This window comes from Scomber japonicus, chromosome 1 (genome assembly GCF_027409825.1).
Source record: "Scomber japonicus isolate fScoJap1 chromosome 1, fScoJap1.pri, whole genome shotgun sequence".
NCBI classification, from domain to species: Eukaryota; Metazoa; Chordata; class Actinopteri; order Scombriformes; family Scombridae; genus Scomber; species Scomber japonicus.
In genome coordinates, this window is record NC_070578.1 from 18567773 (window position 1) to 18595561 (window position 27789).

Sequence of the window (27789 nt, forward strand, 5' to 3'; positions counted from 1 at the left end):
AATTAGTAGTATAACATTATTTTAGATGTGAAGGATTACTTTTAGTTCGTTTTAAGTCAAAAGTAGAAAGTGTTGAACCAGTAATGTTTATTATCTGTTCATATGTATAACTATTTGTCTCTGTGTGTAGACTCACTGGCTCCAGTGTCCCTGACCTCATTGTCAGCTTGTCCAATCAGATGTGGCTACACCTGCAGTCAGACGATACAATTGGCTCAGCAGGGTTCAAGGCAGTCTATGAAGGTATGGCCACCTTTACAATGAATACATCTTTTACATTTCAAGTACAACTTTTCAGTCACGCTTTTCTGTTCCTTTCTCTCTTCCCCATTGTCTTTTGTAATACAACTACACACACACACACACACACACACACACACACACACAAACAGCCATAGAGGCTCACATAATGGAGTGTGAAAGTCACAATCTTGCTGACGCGCTGATTCAATAGCAAAAACAACTGTTGTTGTCTGTCCTTGTGAATACATGTGAGTGAGTGTGCGACTGTGCATTACTAGAAAGTAATAAATGAATTATGAGTCAATCACTTGATCATTTTGCTTGGTTATTTTTCATATTATGCCAAAGCTGACACTGATAGAGAGATAAAAATGGAGACAGGAGCAGTGAGTGAAGGTGAAAGGAAGAAATATATGTGCTCCTCCAAATACTTATTATTTTGACAATCCATTTAGTATATTTATGTATTTGGTTACACATTGCATCTTACCAGGCCAATGCAGCTCTTTAAATTGATTTGAACAAAATTGAATTCTCTTGAGACAAAGAGTGAGACTGATAGAGAGAGAGGTAATTTGATAAATATGAAGACATAATAGAAAAATTGACAGAATAGAGCAAAAGGAGTCGAAAATGACATATTGAGTGAGAAGAAATAAACTGCCTCAGATAGATTGAGGGAGTGTCAGGAAGGAAGAGAGAGAGAGGGCGTGAGAGGGATGAAGGTTATGCTCTTGGTTCTGCTTAGCTATGTTTGATTAAATGATGTTGCTGACAGTGTTGTCCAGGGTCAGTGGTTCTTCAAGGGAATCAGCACAGTGTAGCCACCGGAAGTTGATGTGTGTGTGTGTGTGTGTGTGTGTGTGTGTGCATGCACGTAACTGCTATTCTAAACAGGCAAAGTGTAACATCATGTTTTGACTGTCCTTGGCTTGTCATGGGGCTGCATTGGCCTTGACCTTACTTTAGGAATTAACCTTGATTTTCTGGTTTTCTCCAACAGCAACAAACCTTTGGCCTTTCATTACTCACAACTTGGCTTTAGTGGACAAAAAAAGTTAGTGAGCCCACCAAAGTTTTATAGTAGATAGACAGAAACTTTATAATGCAAACTTATAATGTTTACATTATAAAGTTCAAGGATTGACTAAAGTGAGAAAACAAAACTTGGAAAGAAACAACGGAAGAAACAAACGGTACTTCGTGACCTTTAGATGATCTTGCAGTTTCTGTTTTTCCCCAGGATAACTGAGCAACTGCCTGTCGTGTATTTTGTGTATGTGTCCTTGTTTGTATATATGTGATGCTGTCACATCGTATAATGTCATAATGTTGCATACTTTGATCAGTGTTAACCCCTGAGAGCTCTGAGTTTTCCAGCCCTGCAGGAAAACTGCAGGGCTGGTTGTTTGTGTGTGTGTGTGTGTGTGTGTGTGTGTGCTCGCGTGTGTGCATTTTTTGTGTTTCTGTGTCTGTGTACAGGCATGCTTGAGAGAGAAAGAGGGAGTTAATATCATACACACACACACACACACACACACACACACACAGCCCATTATGGTAATTGAACCTTTTGGTGAAATGCTGCTGCCAAGTTTTCAGGCTGATAGCAATTGGCTGTGAAAGGAGTAACAACGTAAATAACGTATTTATTTTTTAACTTATCAAAGAATTGAAAATTAACATTGAATGTCTTAAGAGTCTCCTGTAGTAGTAGTCTGCAGTATGAGTGAGATCTTATTACTTACACTACTGTGAATATGGAAACCATCCATGTTGCACTATTGCAGATGATTTCTACTGGCATACTTTATAATTATTAAGTGAATAATTATATATATCTCTGTATATTATGAGTAAATAAGTTGTTTGACAGCTAGCTTCACACTAGCAGTTAGATACAGCAATGAAGGAAAGAAGATTGTTTTTCCCCCAAGACTTAATGCATACCACTATCAAGTGATGAAAAAAATGAAAATACAATTAATAATTAATTGTGATTGATTACCGACATGAAGCAGTTTCCGTTCTCTGTAAATTCCTTTACTGCACTGGCATTAACTGAAAATAAATGTGTCTGCAATATATTGAAATACAGGTGGGCAGCAATGCAACGTTGATATAATTAGTAGTTAGTGGGCTAAAACACACAAAACTACAGAGGTCCCTGAAGTATCTCAATGTATTGTTTTTCTTCCTGTTGCATTATAACATCTCAGTACATCCATCTTCTGTGTTTGTTGTTGTATTTGCTTGATTATGTAGATTACTTTGTATAATATGTGGCTGTTGGAAAGGAAAGGAAAAGAAGCATAAAATGTTGTATTTACTTTTAGAGTGTGACGCATTCCACTGAAACTCTTTAAACATAGAAAGGAAGGAAGGAACAAAGTGGGAGAACAAACTAAAGAAAAACAAAAGAATGAGTGTAAGAGACACCATCATAATGACAGACTCACTGTACCGAGGGCTCAAGATCGCTGATATTCATCCTGACACTCATCAACTATGTGACAGCTAGCTTTGGGCGGGCCACACACACACACACACACACACACACACACACACACACACACACACACACACATACACACACACTACCACTCTTCTCTGAGTATTCTGTTCTTGTGGGTGTACTTAAATCCCACCAGATAGTAACAGTGTAGAACACACACAAACACACCCACACACTCGCACACATTGCTCACCTTGAGATGTATTTGCCCAAAGCGCATCCAGAAGCATGGTGGAGCATGTGTTACGAGATGACAGACGTCTGGTAGAATGTCAAATTTTAAAGGAGGGGAGAGAAGAGCATTGGATGAAAACACACTAGGCATAAAAATAAAGTCTGAATGAACAGAATGTGATTGCAGACCAGTTTGGCAGCACTGCTAATGTGACACTCATGCCAATAAAGCACAGTGTATTGAAGTACATTGAGGGAGTGGGAACAATAAGAATGAAACAGGGAACAATTTGAAAGGAGACAAAGGGAGAAAAACAAGGAAAGAAAGCAGACAATGGAGAGAGACAACACGTGTATCTGAAAGTGTGTATATAGAAATAAGTTATATTTTACAGCATTTCACAAACATCAGTGTTACTTTCTTCATTTTTTACACCCTGCTGGATACTACAAGAGCGTGTGTGTGTGTGTGTGTGTGTGTGTGTGTGTGTGTGTGTGTGTGTGTGTGTGTGTGTGTGTGTGTGTGTGTGTGTGTGTGTGTGTGTGTGTTTGTGTGTGTTTGCATCTACCTGTGAGCCATCACTTATTGTTTTGACTTCCGCAATTAAAACTGAATTGCACTACAATTACCCTGATGACAATTAGCTGTGAGAGGGGAAACAATAAAACACATTTCTCAAAGGTTGTATTTTATGTCTTAACACAGCAATATAGAAATGATAGATAGTAGACTTCCTCCCTTTTGTTTTTGCTGCTCCACACAGCCATGTTATCTTTGCTGCCGGTGTTCTTTTAAAGACTTAAGGACCTATAATCATAACTTTCTTTACACACCATATTTTGTAAGGTTCTTCTGACTTTTTTCAACATGAAGAAGCAGTTTGCCTTGCTCCATCCATCAGCATGTCTATGTTCTTCATTTTATCTCGGGTGAGCCCAGCCAGCCTGTGAAGGAAACACACTTTTACATTACCCAAAACTCATGACCCTAGTTAGGATTGGAATGTCGATGAACTGGTTAATCGAAAGCTTTGCCTTCATGCTCCATCAGTGTAGTGTGCAAAAATATTTTGCCAGATGCTTTCATTTAATGTTTTACCTCATGATCCAAAATGTTACTTTTGGGAAATAATATATATTAAAGGATCTGAAAATTCAGAACATTAAAATACAAACCACTAGCAGAAGAACAACAGTAATAACAGTTAAATCTCCTGAGCTTGGAAACAGTAGCATAAAATCCTGAATAAAAAATGTAAAAAGCCTAAAGGTATATTATGCAGGTTTTGTCAGTTGGTGTTTGTAAACACACAACATTCAAAGTTGGCCCATCCTCCCCCAGCTAAATGAGTGAGCGAGAGAAAGAGCAGCAGTGTTCAAGTGAGCTAGAGAGACATCTCACGGACAAAACACAGCAAAACAAAGAACACGGGGCGGCTGTGGCTCAGGAGGTAGAGCGGTCGTCCTCCAATTGGAAGATTCGAGGTTCGATGCGTCCTTGGGCAAGACACTTAACCCCAAATTGCTCCCGTTGCTGCGCCAACAGTGTATGAATGTGAATGAATGGTTAAATTCCCCTGATGAGCAGGTTGGCACCCTGCGTGGTAGCTCCTGCCATCAGTGTATGAATGTGTGTGAATGGGTGAATGACATGTCATGTAAAGCGCTTTGAGTGGTAGCAAAGACTAGAAAGGCGCTATATAAGTACAGTCCAAATATTTGAATCAGATCATTAAAAGGTTTCACAGTGGTCACATTCTAAAGTAAGTAAGCTAAAATAGTATCATAGTGAGTATGTGTACTAAAGTAGCATTTTGTTTGAATGCAGAGCTTCATCCTGACAAAGAGACAGAGAGCAGAGTGGATAGACAGGGACAGCGATGTAACATGGCAGCTACGTTTCAAGCCCAATTGTAAACCCTGTACACTGTCATTGGTTGGAGCTACACACCCACTGCCTACAGACTTATTCCCAGAAGCATTCTGAACATTGCAAAATAATAAGAAAATACAGGAAGAGGGTAGGGTCTCTGCAGATAAATACACCCCCACACACTTCTCGTGGATCATAAGATGATTGAGAAGAATTACTTTCGTATGAGTCAACACTGATTTTTATTAAAATTCTGCAAATTATACCTTTAAAGGTGCACTTAAGTTAGTATAATCAGAAAAATGCAACATCAAGCTCCCTTTAATATTGCTAGTCATATAGGGCAGCTCTGATTCCTGTGGGCATGTATTCATTTTAATGTAATTCAATTGATTTTTGGGATCCAGCCCTCATCCTACTGAGGGTTTATGACTGCTGTAACCTATATAACATAATCAGAAAGCCATCGCTGTCATTTAATGTATTATAAGAGTACATATTGATGGACTGTTACAAAAGCATTGTGACTCCTTTGAAGATTTTAATAGTTTGAACAGCATATTCAAGCATCTGAATGTTACTTGCAGGTGTTTTCTTTAGTGTAGATCATCTATTCTGAGTAGAAATAGCATTTATACTGTGAATATCTGTGTTTTTGTATGCCTACATATATTTGTATTATTGTGCACAGGTACCTCTTTGTTTAGATAGATATGATATAGATATACCATGTACAGAATGATCCGATTTGATTCACTATCTAAAAATAAATATATGAATGTCATTGCCACTTTAGCCCACCTGGCAGGAGAAAAACAGGCAATACCTTATCTGAATGTCACCATGTCACATGTTGACATTAATTATCAGCATAAAAACATGGCTGTCTGTGTTTGTGTGTGTTACAGAGATCGAAAGGGGAGGCTGTGGTGATCCTGGGGTGCCGGCATTTGGTCGTCGCAGCGGTGATCACTTTCAACATGGAGATGTGTTGACCTTCTTTTGCCAGTCGGCTTTTGAACTTGTTGGCGAAAGGAGTATCACATGCCAGCACAATAACCAGTGGTCTGGCAATAAACCTAGTTGTGTCTGTAAGTATAAATATATCTTTCATGCCTGTGTTGACCGTGCTAATTGCTTTTCTCTCATTTTTAAAACGTAATATGTGTTTATGTGCTTTGTTTTCCCTTTCCCCTGTCTCTATACATTCTGACTGAATTCCCTATCTTTTTAACTTTTTTCCTTCCTGCCTTTCTTCCCTTCTTCCTTCCTCTTTGTAGTCTCATGTTTCTTCAACTTCACGGCTCCATCAGGGACTATATTATCCCCAAACTACCCAGAGGAGTATGGGAACAACCTGAACTGTGTGTGGTTGATTATTTCTGAACCAGGGAGCCGCATTCATCTCCTCTTCTCTGACTTTGACCTGGAGCCACAATTTGACTGGTTGGTGGTCAAAGATGAAGGTAATTATCTTTATATTTCACCATTAGTTCTCACCGTTTTTTGCATATAGTTTTGAGAATTGAATTATGACCTCAGGCAAACATCCTTTATTTCAGAAATATACATGTGTATGTAGTCATCTTTTTCTTTATCAGTGGGTAAAAAGAAATACAGGTTGTGTTGTTTGATGTGTGATTGGCTGGCAGACAGGATGGACGGTTATTTTGTTTTTATTGTTTCAATATTTAGCACTAATATAATGTTCCACTACACTCAGAAAAGGACAGTTTGATTGCTGTTCCCCATTGTAATAAAGGTTATTGATTTAAAGTCAAATCAAGTAAAGCCCTCGTGTGAGTGGCTGGTCATTAAAGATGAAGTTTAATTGACTGGCTATAAAGCTGTCTCAATGCAGAGACTTTTTGTAACTGTGTCTAAAATTGCAGAGCAATTAGTGTTGCTCTGCAGTGGGCAAACTGAAATTAAAGTTATAGCTTCATTGTTGAGGTCGACTGAGTTGATTTTCGAAGGCCTTTATAATAATGATAACGTGGAGTAGGAAAAATAGCCGATAGCCAATTAATTGGGAACCCCCAACACACAAGCACACACTGTGAAAAAGATGTAAATGCACAACCTTTGACTTTATTTGAAACTGGATAACTGTTGAACTGAACATCTAAGCCAATGTAATAAATACCTCAAACCTGCTCATCCTCCCAAAGTCAGGGCAAAACCACAAAGCAGCTATAGCCATTGGTATGTTAAGATTTTATCTTTATATTACCAGTTCCTTTTTAATACTAAAGAATTGGGCTTTTTCATAATTTTTTCATTAAGACTAAATTAAGAACAGAATTAGAATCGATTTATATTTGAAATACGACTAAATACCATTTCTAGAGTAGCAATTGTAATGTTTATAACAGCAAGGTCACTGTATTAACTCAGTAATATCTCACTGGAAATCTAAAATGTCAGTAAAATAAATAATATTTCTGCCATCAAAATGCTGAGTGAAGTTTAGAAAGAATGAAGAACACAGACATCAGTCATTTCTCCTGTCCTCTGTCCTCCTCCCTCTGCTGCCGATTCACAGCTGCAGGTTTATTTGGCTTAGACACTGCGAAAAAAACATAAAAACATTCACCCAGCCAAACTGATTAACCAGATTTTTCTGATTGATGAAATATCCCCACTGTCACATGGATACTACACGGTATGTCTGTGTTCCAGAAATTAAGAGAAAACATATTCATATGACATCTTGAAATGAATCATGTTTTTGATGTTTTTAATTTATTTGCAAAGGACCACTATATGTAAACTTTATATTAAAAAAAAAGAAAAAAAGAATTACAATCAAACATTATGGAATTTTGCACATAAACATTGTGGAATTTTGAGCCAAGTCAATTAGAAGTCATGAATAAGTCAGATTAAAGCCACAATTACGTTTAGTTGTTTTAGCCATCAACCAGATTTACTATGAACAGATGTTCATAAGAAGTTTGCTAAAAAAATCAGTATGCACTAATATGATACCCATTAAATGGTTGCTAATTGGTCTTTTAATAGTTAACTACTGTAGGAGTGTGCCTAATTTTAAGTGTCTGCTTTTCAAAAGCACACAGAATAATTAAAGGATGAACCATAGTTCTCAGCAGGCTGATAGATGAAAAAATGTGTATAAAACTAACACACTTCAGCTTTGCAATAGTACTTAAATGTTAATTATTGATTTTAAAAAGTATATTTGGGAATATATTTGGAGGTCAACGTTAACCACTTTGATAACAAGAACACTGCTCAAGTGCTGTTTGTTCATCAGTATATGAATGACAGATTAGCAGCATTTACTATTCTGTTTTTATGTTACACATTAAAATGTAAAACATTACATAACACCAGTTAGGGTAATATATGCCCAATGTGATTACCCTGGGTCTGCTATCAGGCCTTTAAAAATCCATACATAAAAAAACAAGCTATTCCTTATGCTTCAGTCCAGAGGGGAAATAAATCTGCATCCCATTGCAATAAAATAAAAGTTTATCTGCATTAGAGAAACCTGAGGGTTTTTTTTTAATTCACAAAAGGTTTTATGTGACCTTGATTCTCATGACTTGTCTTCTTTTTTCATCCCAGGATAATAAAACATTCAAATACCAACAAATAGCAAGTGAAAATAAACAGAGCAACCACTGTAATAACACATCAATCTCTTGAGCTGGGAAAAAGTATAATATCCAACCTAAAATTGTTATAAATGTTCAAGGTATCCTTTACAGTAGTATTTTACATACTGGTGGTTTAAATAATAATATAAAGCCATTGTTTTATAGAGTATAGTGATAGACTGTTACAAAAAGCTTTTCTCTAAATCTCTCTTCTTAGATTAGACAATCTAAGACCTTGTCAGTCTTTCAGCTATTGTCACGTTGAATCTCTTTCTACTCCTGGTCTCTTGCCTATCAATGGAATAATGAATAAGTGACAAAGCTTTTCCGTTGCTGGAGAACAAAGAGGCTGGCACTTTGCAACTCTCCGCATGTCTCTGTGCAGCTTAATTGAGTCTAAAGACATAGGATCCAAAACTCCAAGTGGAGAAGAAAATAAAAAGGAAACTTTCTGTGGGAGTGTTGTCGAAGAATCCCCATTTCAATTATAGTATGTTTTATTACCAAAGTGATCTTGTAGCTCCTTTCTGTCCCTGACAGGGTTGTCATCTCACACAATGTCTTTTATTGAGCCTTTTGCAATTGGATTCATGACAGGATTTTGAATATTACTTTCAACATTTAATAAAGGGCATGTTCCTAAACCCGTGTTCTAAAACATGCTGCATTCAATCATACTGATTACACTCACATTTAAAGGCTCAAAAATAAAATGAAACACTGTCAATATACAATAATTTTAGGCTATTATGAGATGTGTACATGTTTGTGGTGTGTGTGATCTGATATTGTGAAAGCCTTTTAAAATAGCTAATGCACAACTAATACAGAATACTTACTGATTTTGAGTTGATGCCTTCTCATAAATGGTAATCAGCTGGCCCAAGATAATATTGGTCAATTAATGCATTCAATGGCCAGCCAAAATCATAACGTTCTTCTGCAGAAAAAGTGGGTCCCTTTTTGACATTACATGTCACATCACAGGAACAAGTTCATGCAGCAACAATGGATGGTGGTTTGTGTGTGAATGGATTACTAAGACTTAAATTGAAGAGGGTTTAGTGGTAGACTTTGAAAAAGGTGTAAGAATGGAGAGTTAGTCTGAGCATCACTAAGAATGCTCGAATTTCTACGGGTAGCATTCTCAAAGGTAATTAATGAGCAGGCCAGAACACAAGACACCACATGAAAACATTTGCTATATGAGAGTTAGTCCTTTGTGGATAAACTCAGAAATGTCAGATGGCGAAGGCCATTACAAATAATCAACAGTCCTCAGTGCCTGCCTCTTGTGTCCATGTAAAACTGCAGGTGTTTCATAATGAATCACAGTTCCTGCTGCAACATCAATCTGGTGGACTCCTGGTGGGCCATCAACAAAAACAAGCATTGTCTTAGTTTTGGCAGAGAACTGAAGTTCTGCGTGCCAATAGTTGATCAGTATCAGTTGACATACAGAATCACAAATCAAACTCAAACAAATAGCCAATCACATTCAATAAAGACAATAAGGTTTTTTTCTCAGAAACTCACATTTACTCTTGATTATTATGCCACTGCTGTTGGACAATCTGTTTATTTTTACCTGCTACACTGCTGTTACATCCACCATCTCAGAAGGCTCCTGCTCTGGTTTCTTATTACCGTATTTGGGGATGGCACTTCTTTCCTTACCTTATGTGTTATGTATATTCCATATGTCACTGATATGGGCCCCCTGGGTTCTGTTTTCTGTGGCCCTTTAGGGTTTCATTGAGCCCCCCACTGAATCTGTCGCTGCTGGTCGGATCATTGGGGAGCACCCTCAAGAGCAGAGTGTATTCTGCCAAACAAAACTGTATAACCATTTGTTGCAGTAAATGGTACTATGCTGTGACACAAATGTCTCAGACGGAAATGAGGTGATGCATGGTTACAGCTGCGCAGACCAGTGGGGGAGATGTAATGGTTTCGAGGCCATTCAGTTGGTATACAGTGGGTTGTTTAATAGCTATAGAGTGATGCCTTAATGCAAGAGCATACCTTAGCATTCCAGTCAGGTTCAGCCATTCATTCATGTATCCCCAAGAGAATGATAGGTACTTTGAACAAAATATTGTTTTCTGCCATGGTGACAGAATTGTCTAGAGATGCATGGTTAAAGACACATTCATGTCAAGTAGCATTAACGACAGATCTGTTGATGAGTCACTGCCAAGACATTCGGATTGTATTTTTTGCATTTAAAAAATCACATAATAAAACATTTAAAAAAAAACATATTTACTACTCGCTATGCATGTTGAGATTTCACAGTCCCATTATGCCAGTTTTTTCAGGCAGCATGAAAAATAGCTTTGTTTTAATACATTGCATTGCATTTTTAATATAATCTCAAGACAAAAAATAAAAAGAATAAAGAAAATAAAATAATAACACCATAATTTGTTGCAAAGTTTAATTTCCAAAGTTGGCAACATGACATATAGCTGTAGTTTAAACTGAGCAACAGTATAATACAGTAGTTAGACTCAATTTGGACCAGCTAGAACATTTAAATACAGCACATCCAATCAATTATATGTCACTCTGAAAGGAAAGGTTTTTTCACCATGAATACTCTTGATAGTCAGGCACATTTTACTAATACGTATTTACCTTTCTTAAATAAAGTTTGAATCCATAAAGTTTGTTTTTTCCTGCTATTTTGGTATTGACAATATAAGAGAACTGAATGAAGTGAACTGAATGAGTTCTTTTCACTCCATTGAATTCTTTAATCCAAAATGACTGACAGACAAGCTGGTGATAGGATAATGTTTTTTTGTGCTACCAGCAACATTTTTCTTTGGGCACTCCTAGAGAAGTGGAATGCTTAATAAAGTGGGAAATGCATTGTTTGCGTTTGTTTGCAAAAGGTCAGATTTTTTTTTTCTCTTGAGTATGTTGCTTTTCTTTCCTTTGCAGTAGTCCTTCACTTTCCAAGTGTGTCCTTGGCCTAATGTTTACAGCTGGAATTAAATAAGCATCATTAAAAAGTGCCTAAGAAGAAGAAAGATTTTATTTTTTATTTTTTTTAACTCTGTTCTATTTTAGGTCTGTCAGAGCCAACAACATTTGGGACATTTTCTGGAAAAGATGTCCCATCACAGATTGCTTCAAATGGACACATCATGAGACTAGAGTTTCAGTCTGATCACTCTAATACTGGGAAAGGCTTCAACATCAGCTATACGAGTATGTACTATCTACTCTATCTCTGTTTCTGTCTGTGTGTGTGTGTTTGACTCATTGATTCACTGACTCACTCACTGACTGTCTTATTAAGTCAGAAACGATACATGTTCATCCTGGCCATCATTATTTAAGGTGGTGTAAATAGCAGGTTTGTCTGACTGCATTTGGTGCATTTTACATTCATACTGTCAGTCTTTTGTGAGTCTATAGTGTTGCTGCAGTCCAACAGTGGCAGATAATTCAACAAGAATTACCTTGTTTGTTCTAACACCTTTGAATAGACCTGTTGGTGCAAAATCAATCACATGCACTGAATTCAAAGTTAAAATACATTCTAAAATAGTCTAAAACAGTAATTTATGATGTGGCATTAATTTATGGGGTTTTATGTTTGTGTGTTTATTGGTGTATTTCCCTTATTCCTGCAGTTACCTAGTTAAATATCAGTATGGCATCACAATCACATATTTCTAGGGCTGTTACAATGGAGTTTTGATAGCAGAAAATTGGTCACCAATCTGAAAATCACTGCAATAAACATGAAGAGTAGATTTTTGAGGTCAGCTCCTGAGAAGGGGAGAAAAGGGGGTTCTTGCTTGATAACGCACTTAGCAGTGGTGTTTACTATACAGTCTAAATTCAGCTGCAACATATATTTTGAATCTTACTTTTTCTTAACTAGAAAAGCTCTTACAGCTTCACTCTTACTGCTGCATTACTATGGTTTTCTTTTCAAAGCGACAATAAGTAGAAGTACCCAAGATAAGACTAGGTGTTACATTAACAAATTTGTGATACAATGCACTTATCATCAAATAATCATCAATTTGTGCACCTATCTTAAACATAAACATAATTGTCAAGCAAAATTTAACTACAGCAATTGTGGATTTTTTTCCTATAACAAATGCTTCTACACCTTCCACACACATATTTAACCAACACAGTTATATGAAAACTTATGACGCTGCTTCAGATCAAGTTCATCAATTGCTTAGAGGCTTCTATAGCCACATACAGTGGGGAGAACAAGTATTTGATACACTGCCGATTTTTCAGGTTTTCCCACTTACAAAGCATGTAGAGGTTTGTAATCTGTCTATTTATCATAGGTACACTTCAACTGTGAGAGACTGAATCTAAAACAAAAATCCAGAAAATCACATTGTATGATTTTTAAGTAATTAATTTGCATTTTATTGCATGACAGAAGTATTTGATACATCAGAAAAACAGAACTTAAATTTGGTACAGAAGCCTTTGTTTGCAATTACAGAGATCAGACGTGTAGTTCTTGACCAGGTTTGCACACACTGCAGCAGGGATTTTGGCCACTCCAGGACCTTGAGATGCTTCTTACGGAGCCACTCCTTAGTTGCCCTGGCTGTGTGTTTCGGGTTGTTGTCATGCTGGAAGACCCAGCCACGACCCACCTTCAATGCTCTTACTGAGGGAAGGAGGTTGTTTGCCAAGATCTCGCGATACATGGCTCCGTCCATCCTCCCCTCAATACGGTGCAGTCGTCCTGTCCCCTTTGCAGAAAAGCATCCCCAAAGAATGATGTTTCCACCTCCATGCTTCATGGTTTGGATGGTGTTCTTGGGGTTGTACTCATCCTTCTTCTTCCTCCAAACACGGCGAGTGGAGTTCAGACCAAAAATCTCTATTTTTGTCTCATCAGACCACATGACCTTCTCCCATTCCTCCTCTGGATCATCCAGATTGTCATTGGCAAAGTTCAGATGGACCTGGACATGCGCTGGATTGAGCAGGGGGAGCTGCAGGATTTTAATCCATGACGGCGTAGTGTGTTACTAATGGTTTTCTTTGAGACTGTGGTCCCAGCTCTCTTCAGGTCATTGACCAGGTCCTGCCATGTAGTTCTTGGGCTGATCCCTCACCTTCGTCATGATCATTGATGCCCCATGAGGTGAGATCTTGCATGGAGCCCCAGACCGAGGGAGATTGACCATCATCTTGAACTTCTTCCATTTTCTAATAATTGCGCCAACAGTTGTTGCCTTCTCCCCAAGCTGCTTGCCTATTGTCCTGTAGCCCATCCCAGCCTTGTGCAGGTCTACAATTTTATCCCTGATGTCCTTACACAGCTCTCTGGTCTTGGCCATTGTGGAGAGGTTGGAGTCTGTTTGATTGAGTGTGTGGACAGGTGTCTTTTATACAGGTAACATGTTCAAACAGGTTCAGTTAATACAGGTAATGAGTGGAGAACAGGAGGGCTTCTTAAAGAGAAACTAACAGGTCTGTGAGAGCTGGAATTCTTACTGGTTGGTAGGTGATCAAATATTTATGTCATGCAATAAAATGCAAATTAATTATTTAAAAATCCTACAATGTGATTTTCTGGATTTTTGTTTTAGATTCCGTCTCTCACAGTTGAAGTGTACCTATGATAAATAGACAGATTACAAACCTCTACATGCTTTGTAAGTGGGAAAACCTACAAAATCGGCAGTGTATCAAATACTTGTTCTCCTCACTGTACTTTGTCACTTGTCTGAACAGATGATCAGTGTTTATTGCAAGATGACACTGTAATTGCAGTGTGCTGATTGCTGATAGTCAACGACATCTCTGATCCGAGTAACTAAGATACAAGAAAAAAAGTGTAGGCAATGAAATAAAATCTCACTGCACCTCCTTATAAAATCACACCAGTCAAGCCAGTGCAAATCTGCACCTTGTACAATACAGTTTCTTGAAGATAGAGAGCTATATGACACAAAAACTTGAACATTGTTGGTGCCATAGTGTCATCTCTTTACAGTATATCTCTTTTCATAGTTCCCACCTTGGTATTCCATACGGTCTTCTTTATATTTTCTCTTATCTCAAACCCATCATGTTGATCTCTGACTCAGGCTTCCTCTTTCTTACTTAGATTTGACATTCACACACTGGTGTCACACTTTCTTTGTCTGAAGTACACACACACACACACACACACACACACACACACACACACACACACACACACACACACACACACACACACACACACTACAATGTGAATATATACATGTCTTTGTACCCTTCCAGCCTTCCAAACTTTTCCACCCCTTCTCCTCATATCATGTGTCTAAAGGTGTGCAAGTTCCTTTTCTGTATTTGCCTTTGGCTCTTGTATATCTGCAGTGCTTATACATTTATATGTATGCATATACGTGTACATGTATGCAGATCTGCTGGTATCCATCTGCTGGTACATATAATAAATGTGTGTATGCATTGTCTTTGTCTATGTACCTTCAATTTCCTCTCTTATTCTCCTTTTTTCTCTTTCTCCCTCCCTCTCTGGTCTCATTTCCTCTCCATCAGTAGCTAATCAACCTGAGACATGTCCAATCACTGGGTGTGTGCTCTGGGTGGGATCAGGTTAATCTCTGGAATGGGGATAATATAAGCTAAACATGACAGGGTTGAATCCACATGAAGATAATTCCATTCCCATATTTCCATATCAGTGGAGATTTCAAATTCACTGACAGTGATACAGCAATGGTTTTCCAACTCTATTTTTCTCTTTGGTAAAAACAGGTTTACAGGTATTGGGCTATATTGAGATATGCGGGAACATTGTAGAGAATATGCACGCATGTATTCAGACCCACTGTATTGATCCAAATATCAGTATTAAAGACTGTAGGTATGATGAGTTTTTTTCTGTCATCTAGCTTTTTTCTTTACTCTTTGGCTCCTTGTCTAAGCTATGCATATGATCAAGCCTGAATAATACTATATCTCCAATTGTTGTCTCTCTGTAGCATTTGGTCAGAATGAATGTCATGACCCAGGGGTTCCTGTCAATGGTCAAAGGTATGGAGACCAGTTTCAGCTTGGTAGCTCTGTGGCTTTTCGCTGTGATCAAGGATTCATTAGGACACAGGTAATGATCAGAAATCCAAGTATTTGAAACATATGCTATTTCAATGGTTTACCCACATAAAGTAATTGTTTTAGGATCAATATCATATCATTCATTGTACAAGTAACAAATCTTGATTATAAGGTATATTCATATTATATTTCCAGGGGTCAGATCAGGTCACTTGCATCATCCAGGATGGGAATGTTGTTTGGTCTGCAGCTGTGCCTCGCTGTGAAGGTAAGGCACATCCAGGCTGTTTATTATATGCATGAGCAATGGATTATCATTCAAAATGTTCCACTTGCTAGACTATAAGGTGACAAAACATTCAACTATTTGGCTCTTGCTGTGCAGCTTAAGTGTGCTCATGCACCTTAGACATTTTATAAATTCCCTCCCCTAATTGCTTTAGCCTCCAGCCTCCCACATTCAGCCTGTTTGCATGCATCTTTCTCGCTCAACAATAATCTTAAATGAGATTGGCACAAGTTCTGCTGAAACTCATTCAGGGAGACGCATTCATTATACATAATGCAGCCGCTAATATACAGAGAGGTATCCATAGTATGCAGATAAGCTAATATGCGGAAGCGATAATAAAAAGGTGAGTGTGTTGTTATTTTAGCACTTTGAAGACCAATCACAAGGGCTGGCCTGTGTTTATTTGTCTGTATTTTTTATATCCTTTCCATCTTGATTGTATTGTCTAAATGACATTATCAAATGTTGCCAGACAATCAAATTGAATAGGGTTTTCCCCTTATTAAATATGGAGTATGGAGAAATATTATCCCTCCCATTGGACAGGGAAGGATAATTATGTTTTATTTCTACATTCTTTGTGAGACCTATCCATAAGTATTACTGCTTCAGTACGCATTGAGGTAAAGGAAAGTGAGAGAAATAAAGCAATTTTCTTGCTTTCAAGCAAGATTCAGCTTGCTGAACGTCTGAAGTTATGAGCGCAATCAAAATGGTTAAGGTATCAGCTACTTGACAGTAGAAGAAGTAGGTAGAGTGAAAAAGGTAAGCCATTGCAAATATATTGTAGAAATATATAATATATTATAGAAAGAGAAACAGATAATATACAGATCATAAACTCTTGGTTTTCAAGGATGTTGACTTAAAGCAAGTGCTATAAAGCTTCAAAAATGGAAAACCAAAGCTACTATAAAGTTCAAAAGTATTTTAATAATATTTTTATTGATATGTAATACAAACCACACTAGAGCTAATTCCTGTATTTTAATATGCTATAATTGAATTTTTTGGACTCTAAGAGCCCCATTTTAACAATCTATAGTGCATGGCATGAATCTCGTGGCGCAAGTGGCTTTGGGGCGTGTCCAAATCCACTTTTGCTATTTTATTGTGGAAAAATGGTCACTGCGCCAGGCATGGTCTAAAGGGGTTGGACTTAAGTCCCCTCATTAATTTAAGTTATAACCAACCAGTCTGATGAGTGTAAAGGTGTGATTAGTTATACTGCAGCAGCCTGATGTCATCAGCTGATTTAATAAACAGTGGCACAACGGCTGTGCGTAATGGCACTGTGCTCTGTGCAGCATCTCAGATGCTGCAGACTTATCAACATATCAGTCCTACAGTATAACAGGCTGTGGAAACAGACACAGAATCACCCATTCATTAACAGATTAATACAGATGTTCTAACCACAGATGTTCAGATGCTGTTCTTGTTGATAAAATCACTAAGTGGCAGCGGAGCGTCTTCCTTCCAGAAGCAGATGTGGTTCTGAGACCCATTTTCCACAAAAACACAAAAAAATCACTTTTTGCTGCATATTTTCGTGTCTCCTCCCGTCAGGTCACCGTGCATGCAGCTGCACCACACAGACATTGTGGTGTTTTATTTTCATTTATTTATCTTTTAATTACAACTGTGGTTATCTTTAAAATAATTTTGTTCAGTCATGGAGTAACAGGTAAACTCGGCAGGATTTTAATTGTTGAAAGTATCTAAACTAAAAGACATGTTTGTTTTTTTTAAAGTAGCGGAATTGCTAACAAAGACACATGCGCCACGGCCGCCATCCGCTGTGCGCCGACCGCAAGATAGGGCCCTAAGCGTTTTCTATAAATTAGTGTCAAGATGTGCTGCCTGCAGCCCTCTGCAGGTGTAGAAAAATTAGAAGCCATTTTGGCATCATTTGACACATACAGTAAATATACTTGATTTCCCCTATAAATGATCATGTCATAATTATTGTAGCCTTTCTCAAACACAAGCTACTCAAAATTGTTTACTGTAGCACAAAATTGGCACGACATAATTTCTGTAGGTAAATGTTTATGTATGAAATGTATAAATTCTGAAAGGATTAGAGAGCTAAAATATATTCAGCTGAGGATGAATTTGCTAACTTGATGAAATGTGAGTGTTGCATTCATGCCATATCACAGTTACAAAAAAGAGATTAATTTCTACTTCTGTGGTTTTGTGTGTGTCTTCATTTCCCTGTAGCTCCATGTGGAGGCCATCTCACTGCTCCTACTGGTGTTCTGCTGTCTCCTGGTTGGCCCTCTTTCTATAAAGATTCTCTGAACTGCCAATGGGTGATTGAATCACAAACAGATCATGCTGTGAAGATACACTTTGACAGGTATGTTATTTGATCATAGGGAGAGGTTTTTTCAGGTTTGTAAAAGTTGCTCAGAGAATTAGTTTGATTGTTTTGAATTGGATAATATTAATATGAAGTGTTTCCGACATTTAAGTTAGTCAGCTAGTACATCATTTAGTTGCAGTCAGTCGGTCAGTCTTTCAGAAGAGCTTTAAGCTAGTCAGATATAAATGTAGATGTTGGGTATCTGCTGCAGAAAATGATTAATGTTGGCGTTTTGCACATTTTTTTTGGAAACAAGCCACCAGCAGATGCAGCGTAGCCTGAAATTGCTATAGCTGAAATTAATCTTTTTTGGAAGTGATGTAAAGGCCAAGTTATCTTCATCGCCTATGAGGCATTTCATTTGTGTGGCATTCAGCATTTGCATTGCATGCAAATATCTGAAGGCTAACTAATCGTTCACTTAGATGGATAGATATTTCTGTAATCTGTGATTGCAGTGTGTCAGTGGTTTCCAACTTGTGGTTTTCTATCCCAGCAGGTAGTCAATTGCATTCAAGCAATGTCCTTTTCCTAAATCAGTTTTAATGTAATGGCTACATTGATAATCTGCAGCACTCATGGTCCCAAGAATGAACACTGGTTCTTTGAACCCTACAGCCACTGCTGTAGGTAATTGCTGAGTCAGTCAACAAGTCAATTACTCAGATTGGAAGACAAGCAGAGAGGAAAGTGAGTGATGCAGGGATAACAAGTCAGTTACACATGGTAGTTATGGAAATATTTAAGTGTTCAGTTATTTGAAAAAGCAGGTAGAATATGAGTTAGCTCAGCTATTAAATCTGCCAGTATTGTTAGACTGGTTATCAATCTATCTATCTATCAATTTATTATTTGTTGTTTTTTGGCCTTTCATTGGCCAACTAAAGCAAGATGAAAATGATGCTGCCAAGTCCTCTTCCAGCGTAAAAATACAGTTTATTATTTTAACTTGATTTACTTTTGATTGTAAAGAAATGTTTGCTGTTACTCATACTCCATTAGACAGTGTTTGAGGAAGCCTGCACAGAGATTATGTGTTCCAGGCAAATAGTATGAATGTTACTGTGCATGTCTCTTATGCCTGTGTGTCTGTCTAGGTTTCAGACTGAGGTCAATTATGACACACTGGAAATCAGGGATGGCCCCTCAGCTTCCTCTCCCCTGATTGGTGAATACCATGGCACCCAAGCACCTCATTTCCTGATTTCCACATCCAACTTCCTGTTCCTGTTGTTTACTACTGACAACAGTCGCTCTGCAGCAGGCTTCAGCATCAGATATGAAAGTAAGGCTGATTCACTGACTGATAATATTATTTAGAAGACACTCTCTGATTTGCTTTCATCCACTCATACACAAAAATAATGGTTTGCTCAAAGTTCCCTGTGTACAATCTAGCTTAAAAAGGTGCAAATTACACAGACTCACAGACTCACATACTCAACCTCTTGACTCTGTGGTATTTGCACTTGTGTGATTTGATTTTCAGGTGTGAAAATGGAGTCAGACTCTTGTCTCGATCCTGGTATTCCAGTCAATGGGCGTCGCCATGGCAGCAGTTTTTCTATTGGCTCCCATGTATCATTTACGTGTGACCTAGGATACACACCGAGTGATCAGGAGCCAATTGTTTGCGAGCAGAATCATCAGTGGAGTCACGCTCTTCCCAGTTGTGATGGTGAGACTATTTTTTGTCTTTCATTTTAGTCCTCTGGATGAGTGCTTGTAGTGAGCTGAATCCTTTGTACCCTATTACAAAAAGATTTAACAGTAAGAATCATGTGATGCAGTTAGGAACTCATTCACATGATGCAATACAGGTCAGAGAGAGAAAATGTGGTCATCAATTACCAAGGCTGGCAAAGCAGGTCAGTGTGGCCACCTTGTTAGTTTACTTTAGAGCCCTTGTTTCAACCAAAGTTGTTTACATCAGAAAAAGATGAAAACACAAGCTATACTAAACCCTATGCTATATTTTGGTTAATTGAGTAATCATGTGATCTTGATCTGGATTCACTCTTAGACAAAAAACAAGGAGTCTGATTGATTATGTAAGCTTTGGAGGTGATGTTTTTAATTTTACAACTGCAGCTAAGAAATTATAGAGATGGCTTATTGTTGTGCGTTAATTTGGAGCCTCAGTTTTTTTATTTATATTGTATATATGAATGTGGGATATTACCTCAGATAAATTCATTATCTCTTGGAAAACAATATAACTACAATCACGTAGCTCTTTTTTCCAATGCAGTGGAAAACCTGTTGTAATCAAACTGTTGAAAATAAGTGTGTTTTTCAAATGTATGTATTTTTCATATTAATATATATATATATATATATATATATATATATATAATATTCTTTATATGAATGAGTTGGCCTTTGACTTGTTACAGCTGAATTACTGCTGGTGATTTAGATATTAAAATGACATACAGTTTTCAGCCTTGAGTTCTGACTTAACTGTGACACTAACTACGACCCAAATACAAAAAATAAGACACAAGGCAGATACAGTTTAAAAGGCACTTTGTGTGTAGTCATGCAGGCTTACAGGAAGTGGAGAAAACACTAAAGCAACTCAGATGCTCTGCAGCAGTGTTGTCTCCACTGGTCGCATTTTTCAGCACAGTACCTCTTGTAGCCACCTGCTGTGTGTTTGTTCTGTGTGAAATAAGTTCAGAAATAGTGCAGCACCATATATCTGCATAAGTGCACACTTGCTGTCTGAGAGTTGTATGATCCACTTTCTCTCACCACTAACTGGTTTGGCATGTCTCCTCACATGAATTTGAAAACAGACACATAGGGTGTGAAGACAGTTTCTAGGTTTTTGAAGACCCTATGTAAAATCTTGTTAGCAGACTATTCATCTTTTGTGAAGATTACATAAATAAATGACTCTTCTTGGTTTTTTTACTTATTAAGCTTTAATTGCATTTACAGTAAGTAACTACACTCTACTGTAAGTAGTAGTTGATTTCAACTTGAGTTTCCAATTCAGTTAATTGAGCCTTTGTCAATTATGTATTACTTTGTATTGTCTCTTTTTTCCAGTCTGCAATATGTGAAAATTGATGATTTTTTTAGGGGGAATAAGAGTGGATTTACCTTTAAAAGGAGTTTTAGATCTGGTCGAGATGACTGAGGGAGTTTATTGGCATTTGTCAGTCTCTATGTCACTGGAGGAGGTAATCCCCTGGGTCCCATGGTGGATAGCTATGTTGCAAACATCGCAAGACCTGTGGTTATAACTAGTTTAATCTTTGAGGCTTCCATTAAAACAAAAAACTTGTGTAAATCAACATAGACATTGAAATCCTTTTACAGTGGTTAGTAGAACATAATGATAGCCCTTTGTAAAGAGCAGAGATACAAATACTGTAAATAGGTTTACCTGACAGATTTATGACATTCACTTCTTCCACAGTCTGCGGGTGTTGTAGGGCTTCCTTGAGGTGTTTTTTCCCTCTCTCTTTTTGTCTCCCCCCTGTATTTTTTTCTCCTCAGTGGGCTCATGTGGGAAGGGAATACTCTGATGCATGGTGGGTTTTCTCCCAAAAAGATTTCCATAGAGAGGTGCTGGATCCCAAATCCATGTTGAGTGAAGAAGTTGATGCAGTTGGGTTGAAGTGTCTGAGACATTTTCTCCTCCTCCGTTACCTTTGTTCTGTGTCTGTTTGTGTGGGTTCAGAACTCAGAGTCAACTTATAGACTGTTGTTGTTCATAGTATTATTTTTTTTCTTTTTTGACAATAATTTCATGTTGTAGTTCTACTTTTTTTGTTCACATTCTTTAGCAGCTCGTTCATCTCGCGTTTGTTCAGACAATCTGTAAATAGTTGATGTTTGAGTTTGTTCACTTAGTCTATTTTCATTTCCATTTGGGAGAATATTTACTGTATCGTTTGTGCCATGAGGTTGAATGAGCACTTATTCAATATCTCACACCAATGTTTTTTATTGTCTCAACCTGTAATTGGGCTTTTCACAAGTAATAGTCCACAAGGGATTGACTTTTGACTTGTGACTCTCAAGTCGTCACTAAGCATTACTACTTGTAATTAAGTAGCTGTGTTGAGTGTTGATGGTCCTGTTGTTAGTGGAACTTGTTGTGATATCCTGGGACAAAGTAGGCCTATATAATGGGAGTAGTCCTCCTCAGTGAATTCAAATGTTTTAAATCAGTCCTCTGTTGTCTCTGCCACTATGTTTGATTGCACATGAGTTTACTTAAGAATTCTGACATGACATGAAGATAAAGCTGCAAATGAACTATGAACAAATAACAAATTACACACAGTTATCATTATGAAGATCAAAACAGAAGGCTTTCAATTATCATTACCACAATCATCATCAAAGGATAAGTCCTTTTGGAAGCCATAGTGACATGCAATATCCTTGATCTTGCGATCTTACTGTCAGACTGTCAAATTTGATGGACTTGAGTGACTCAGCCATTAGTGTCAGTATGTCAATACGTGAGCATCCGATGATGACTTTGAATTAGATTTTCTTGTAAGCAGGGCTTTAGTGGTAAATAAACGCTTGGGTTCCCCCTACTTTCACTTAGCCACACTGTCTATATGGTCCATATGTTTGTAATATAACAAAATAACAAAACTGACTGATGCTCTCTGTTAGCAGTAACAGCGGTCTCTGTGTCTCATACATAAGGATACAATGTTCAAATGGCAAAACAAAACAAACATTCCTAGAAACTACAACATAAACTGCTGTAGGAAGCCAGTCTGAGTGCACTTACAGCTTTAAAGTGATGGAAAGTTTGTTAATTTTTGAGTTTGAAAGAATTTGAGAGGTGAGTAAACAGCTTTACGTGCATTTAGCTTCCACTACAGCCCTGCTTGTGAGGAAAAGAGCTCTTGGAATAAAACTCACTTGGTTACCAAAAGTATCAATTTATATTCAAGGACAAAAAAAAGCATAACAGGGCCCTGCGACATGCAAAGTCTGTGCATAGCAAGAAACAGCCTTGTGTGAAGGTGTAGTAGGTAGACGAAGATTAAAAAGTCAAAGACAGTAGAAGAAGGAACTGGTAAATATTTGACCCATTCTAGGATATAAAAAAATGCTGTTTTCCACTTCACTTAACTGGCAGCCATAGTGTTAATTGTACAATCCAACCCCACTCCAGACTACACACGTCCACAATGGCCCAAGTTGGACATCCTGGTTCAGACAAATTATGTGGCTCAACAGGCACCACTAAAACAGATGCTCACTGGCCACTCACGGGCCTTTTCACACAGCATCTGATTCAGTCTGCAGATTGAATATAATCCAATTTGAAAAACAAAGTGTGGATGTCTCAGCTTGGGAATGAGTTCATACTGTTGGAAACTTTCTCACAATATCAGCCATAAAACAACAACAGCTTGCAACTTTTTAAATTTTCATCCAAGCATGCCATCTCACCAGACAGCTGTCGAAAATATACTGTGTAAGCCTAGACTGTATAAATATAATATGAGATATGATCATGTAATATGCTCATGAACTAAAGTTATATGTCAAGTATATTTTAGCATGAATGACTTTGATGAATCTGTTAATTATTGTTTTTACTCGGGCCCCGTTTCCCAATAACAATCTTAGAAGCTTAGAGTGTTTTCTACTGTATGAATGCTCTTACATTTCTCAGAGTTTCCTAAAGCAGTACCTAAGAATGAGTCCAAGTGCATACTGTTAAGGGCTTCTTAATGTCAGCTGTCCATGGTGCTGAAGATTAAGTTTAATAAACGTTAAAGTAACTTTGTATATTTACCTGTCTGAGCTGCCCTATGCATTAAAAATATGTATACCACAAAGTGCAAGTGTTGTAAACGACACATTAAAAAAACTATACTTGGAATTGTTCAGTATGAAAAGAGAACTCAATGTGCAATAAATAGTCTCTCAGCTTGCTGCCCTTTATAATTTATGTCACTGGGAGGAAGTAAGTTTAAGAAAGTAAACTTTGATTTAGATGCTGCTTGAGGCAAACATTACCCTTATGCTCATATGAAACCTAAAATGAAGTAGTGACAGTTCCTATAAATTTCATAAATATGCACGTCTTCTCGTGTGAATGTCTTTCTGTCATAATTTCTGCATTGGATATATTGTATATGGATGGTCTGTTAGCATGTGGCAAACAAACAACTTATTTTAATGATCCATTAATCTGTCAGTTATTTTCTTGATTAATCGATTAGTTGTTGAGAAAATCACTGTCCCCCAGAAGCCCAAGGAGACATCCTCAGATGTGTAATTTTGTTCTGACTAAGAGTCAAACATATTCAGCTTACTGTTAAGAGGAAAATATTCACATTTGAGAGGCTGGAAGCAGAGAATTGGTACTTTTTTTCTTTGAAAAATGACTAAAAAGATTGATCAATTATCAAAATAGCTGGTGATTAATTTGATAGTTAGAGACTAATCAACTAATAGATGCTTCTTAAGTCACAATGATTTTTCATCTCTATCCACCAGAGCAAAAACAAATGCAAACACAGTGAAAACTGGTAAAGCCCTCTCAGAAAAGGCCCTTACATCGAGGAAGAAACTCCCAAAGCTGTACACACATATTCACATTGAACACAATGATCTCATTTACATTATAGTTTCAGAGGCACAGATAACATTTCATCGGGAAAAAGTCACCCCTTTTTATACCTCTATAAACACTGCATTATTCAGCCACCCAAATTCATTATTTTGACATTATTGTGTCTAAAAGAAAAAGAAAAAAAGAAAAAAAACGTGTAGTGTAGTCCCCCTGAAGGCGTTCGAAGACCATTCCCTTTCAGTACTGCTACAGTGTCTGTTGGACCCAAATGGCTCATCTTATTCCTGCAGGTCAGCTAAATTGTCAAACAGATAATACAGAACACTAGCTGCTCTCTTATGTGTGTCAGGGAATATTGAAAGAGCACTGTGGCATTTTAAAGCTAGCAGTTGGTGCCAAGACAACAACTTGTTAGAAGTGACCAAAGTCACAGTAAACCTTTTAGTAAAAAATGCCATGGCAACCTTTAAGAAGGGGATAATTAAGGATATAGGAACACAAGGAGCCAGGGAGGAGGAGGAGGAATGTAGTTGAGGTCTATAAAACTATCTTTCTTTACTACTTGTCTCTGAGGTTTCTGTATTCTGTCAGCATTCAGTTTCAGTCCTACCTAGACACTGAAGGTCTACTTCACTTTAATTTGCCTCTCGATTTTTTGTCAGAATCACAAAGAGTGTCAGTCTGTCTGTCTTCTTTTTCTTTTCCTCACATTATTATACAGCTCACACTTTCTCAAACACATACATTAATAACAATCTGTCTCCATCCTCTCAAACACAGATCATTCATTCACAGTCAAGTACTGCATGCACTCTCTCCAACACAATATACACACAAAGTAAATGTGCACATGCCTCTCTCAATAAGGGTCATTTACTCAGACAATACCCTAGTTTTAGTTGAATCCTGATGTGAGTGTGTAAAATAAAAAATAAAAAATAAAAAAAACATGCTGGTTACCACAACACACAACAGGCAGGTAGTCAGAGAGAGGGGGTGGGAGGAAAGCAGCTCTCACCACAGCTACTCAACTCAACTCCAGTTCTCTTGTAATATGACAAGCTGGAAGGAAAGACATATACAGCGAAATAGGGAAGGAGAAGCACAGCAGCTCTCAACACACACTGGAGTAGCTGCAGTGTGAAAAAAGAAGAGAGCCTTCAACATCTGTCTTCATAAACTCAAGACAATAAAGAGTAATTTTACAAACCTTTCATCAAATGAATCATTAGTGTTTCATTTAAGAGCTAAATGAGACTTTCATGCACTATATATATATATAAACATTTGACAATCAAACATGAGGGACATTAGTTTGTTCAATAACCCATTTTGTCTGATGTATTTATAGTCTGGGATGTGTTTGTTTCATATGTAAAGAAAAAAACATAAAACACTCCTTTAGTATTTGAATGCCAGTCAAGTACCTTGAAGCACTTTAATTGAATTAATTTTAACTGAATTGAGTTGAATAGAACTGAAAGGAATGGAAGCCTAGTGAGAGAGAAACAAAGAGTCAATATATTATCTTACTTCAACAGTTTCTAATTTACCGAAAGCCCTCTTTTACTCTCAATTACCCGACTATAGTATTTTCCATTCTGCTCCATCTCAAATGGGTTTGTCCTGTTCCATGTCAGTGGTTTGGCTCTGTGTGGAAGCTAGGTGTCTGATAATGTATAAACATCAGTCTCTCCTTTTTTTGATAAACCATTCTATTTTCCCCCATTATATTTTCTCTCCTCTTTTCGTCCTTGTAATAAGTGCATCTCTGACCTTTGCCCCTTTGTTTCCATCACGCTCTAGCTGTATGTAGAAGCTGCATTTTTCATTTTCTACTCCTGTAAACGCTCTGCCTTACTTTCTAACAGAATCTTTTTTTTTTTTTTTTTAATAAACAAAAACTCAGCAGTGTATGTTATATATTGTGTGTTATGGATACCTAAGGAGCCCCTCTGGTGAAATGGTCAAAAAAAAGATTAAATTGTGGCCACAATACAGCTATAATGTGTGCACGAAATACTAATTCGTAGCCACGAAATAGGTATAACGTGCACACAAAATACTAATTAATAATATTAATATCATACCTGGACAGCTGGGTAAGCAAATTGAGCGCACCTTCTCTAGAACCTGCAATAGCCTAGGTCTGGACCAAGTTCTATTCACGTTGCCAAGGGAACCTATAGCCTATCAGTGATCAGAATCTAGTTTGTATTGATTTGCAGATTGTTGTTCTCTGGACATTTGTCCTTCAATAAAATCACAGAAGATTAAAAGTTCACTATATTATTGATCAGTCTAACGTTTACCTGTAGATGAAATGTGCTATAATTCCTTTAAACCATTATGTTAACACTTTGATGATGTTTTATGCTTGGTCCTGATTTGCTAAAGTCCGTTTTACACTGCTATATTACAGCTAATAGAACCCTGATTAGAAAATTGTGCAATCCTTTATTACCACAGATAATATCTGATCAATAAAAATCATTCCACTTTGATTTGCCAAAGACTAAAGTGATTTCATAGGACAGTGTCAGAGCTTGAGCATAATGTTTAAATCAGCTGCATCAAGTTTAAAGTTTCAGAGCTCTACAATGTGCAGCTGTCACTAGAAATAGGGGAGGCATTGAGAGTGCACCGAGCACCCAGGAATGATATTAATATTAATATTATTAATTAGTATTTTGTGCAGATGTTATACCTATTTCGTATTATAATTATTATTATTTTTTTGACCATGTCACCAGAGGGGCTCTGTAGATACCAAAAAAACAAAAAAACAAAAAAACAAAACCGGTACCCCGCCACATTTGATACATGAAATGGTTATGTAAAGGCTTATGTTAATTTTAGAAAACTGTTAAGGTTAAGTAAGGGAGAGGTTTGGTTTATGGTTTAATAAGGAATATATATACATACATATATATATATATATATATATATATATATATATATATATATATAAAATAAGAAAACAGTTGGAAATTGAGTCTTAAGATTTTAAGGTAAGTGTATATGTACAGTATAGATAGATTTATTGTAAA

General features: G+C 37.3%; 1 protein-coding gene across 1 annotated transcript in view; it reads left to right on the top strand.

The window, feature by feature from the left end:
• The window catches only part of LOC128357768 (CUB and sushi domain-containing protein 1-like), a gene marked incomplete at its 5' end in the record, with an annotated part of 321638 nt that overhangs the window by 173018 nt on the left and 120831 nt on the right, over positions 1–27789 (top strand). The window contains 9 exons of the mRNA XM_053318176.1: positions 131–243; positions 5714–5896; positions 6086–6271; positions 11510–11650; positions 15433–15554; positions 15701–15773; positions 18024–18162; positions 19266–19453; positions 19658–19846. Of these exons, the coding sequence (XP_053174151.1) occupies positions 131–243; positions 5714–5896; positions 6086–6271; positions 11510–11650; positions 15433–15554; positions 15701–15773; positions 18024–18162; positions 19266–19453; positions 19658–19846 (1334 nt within the window). The remainder of the gene's footprint in view (positions 1–130; positions 244–5713; positions 5897–6085; positions 6272–11509; positions 11651–15432; positions 15555–15700; positions 15774–18023; positions 18163–19265; positions 19454–19657; positions 19847–27789) is intronic.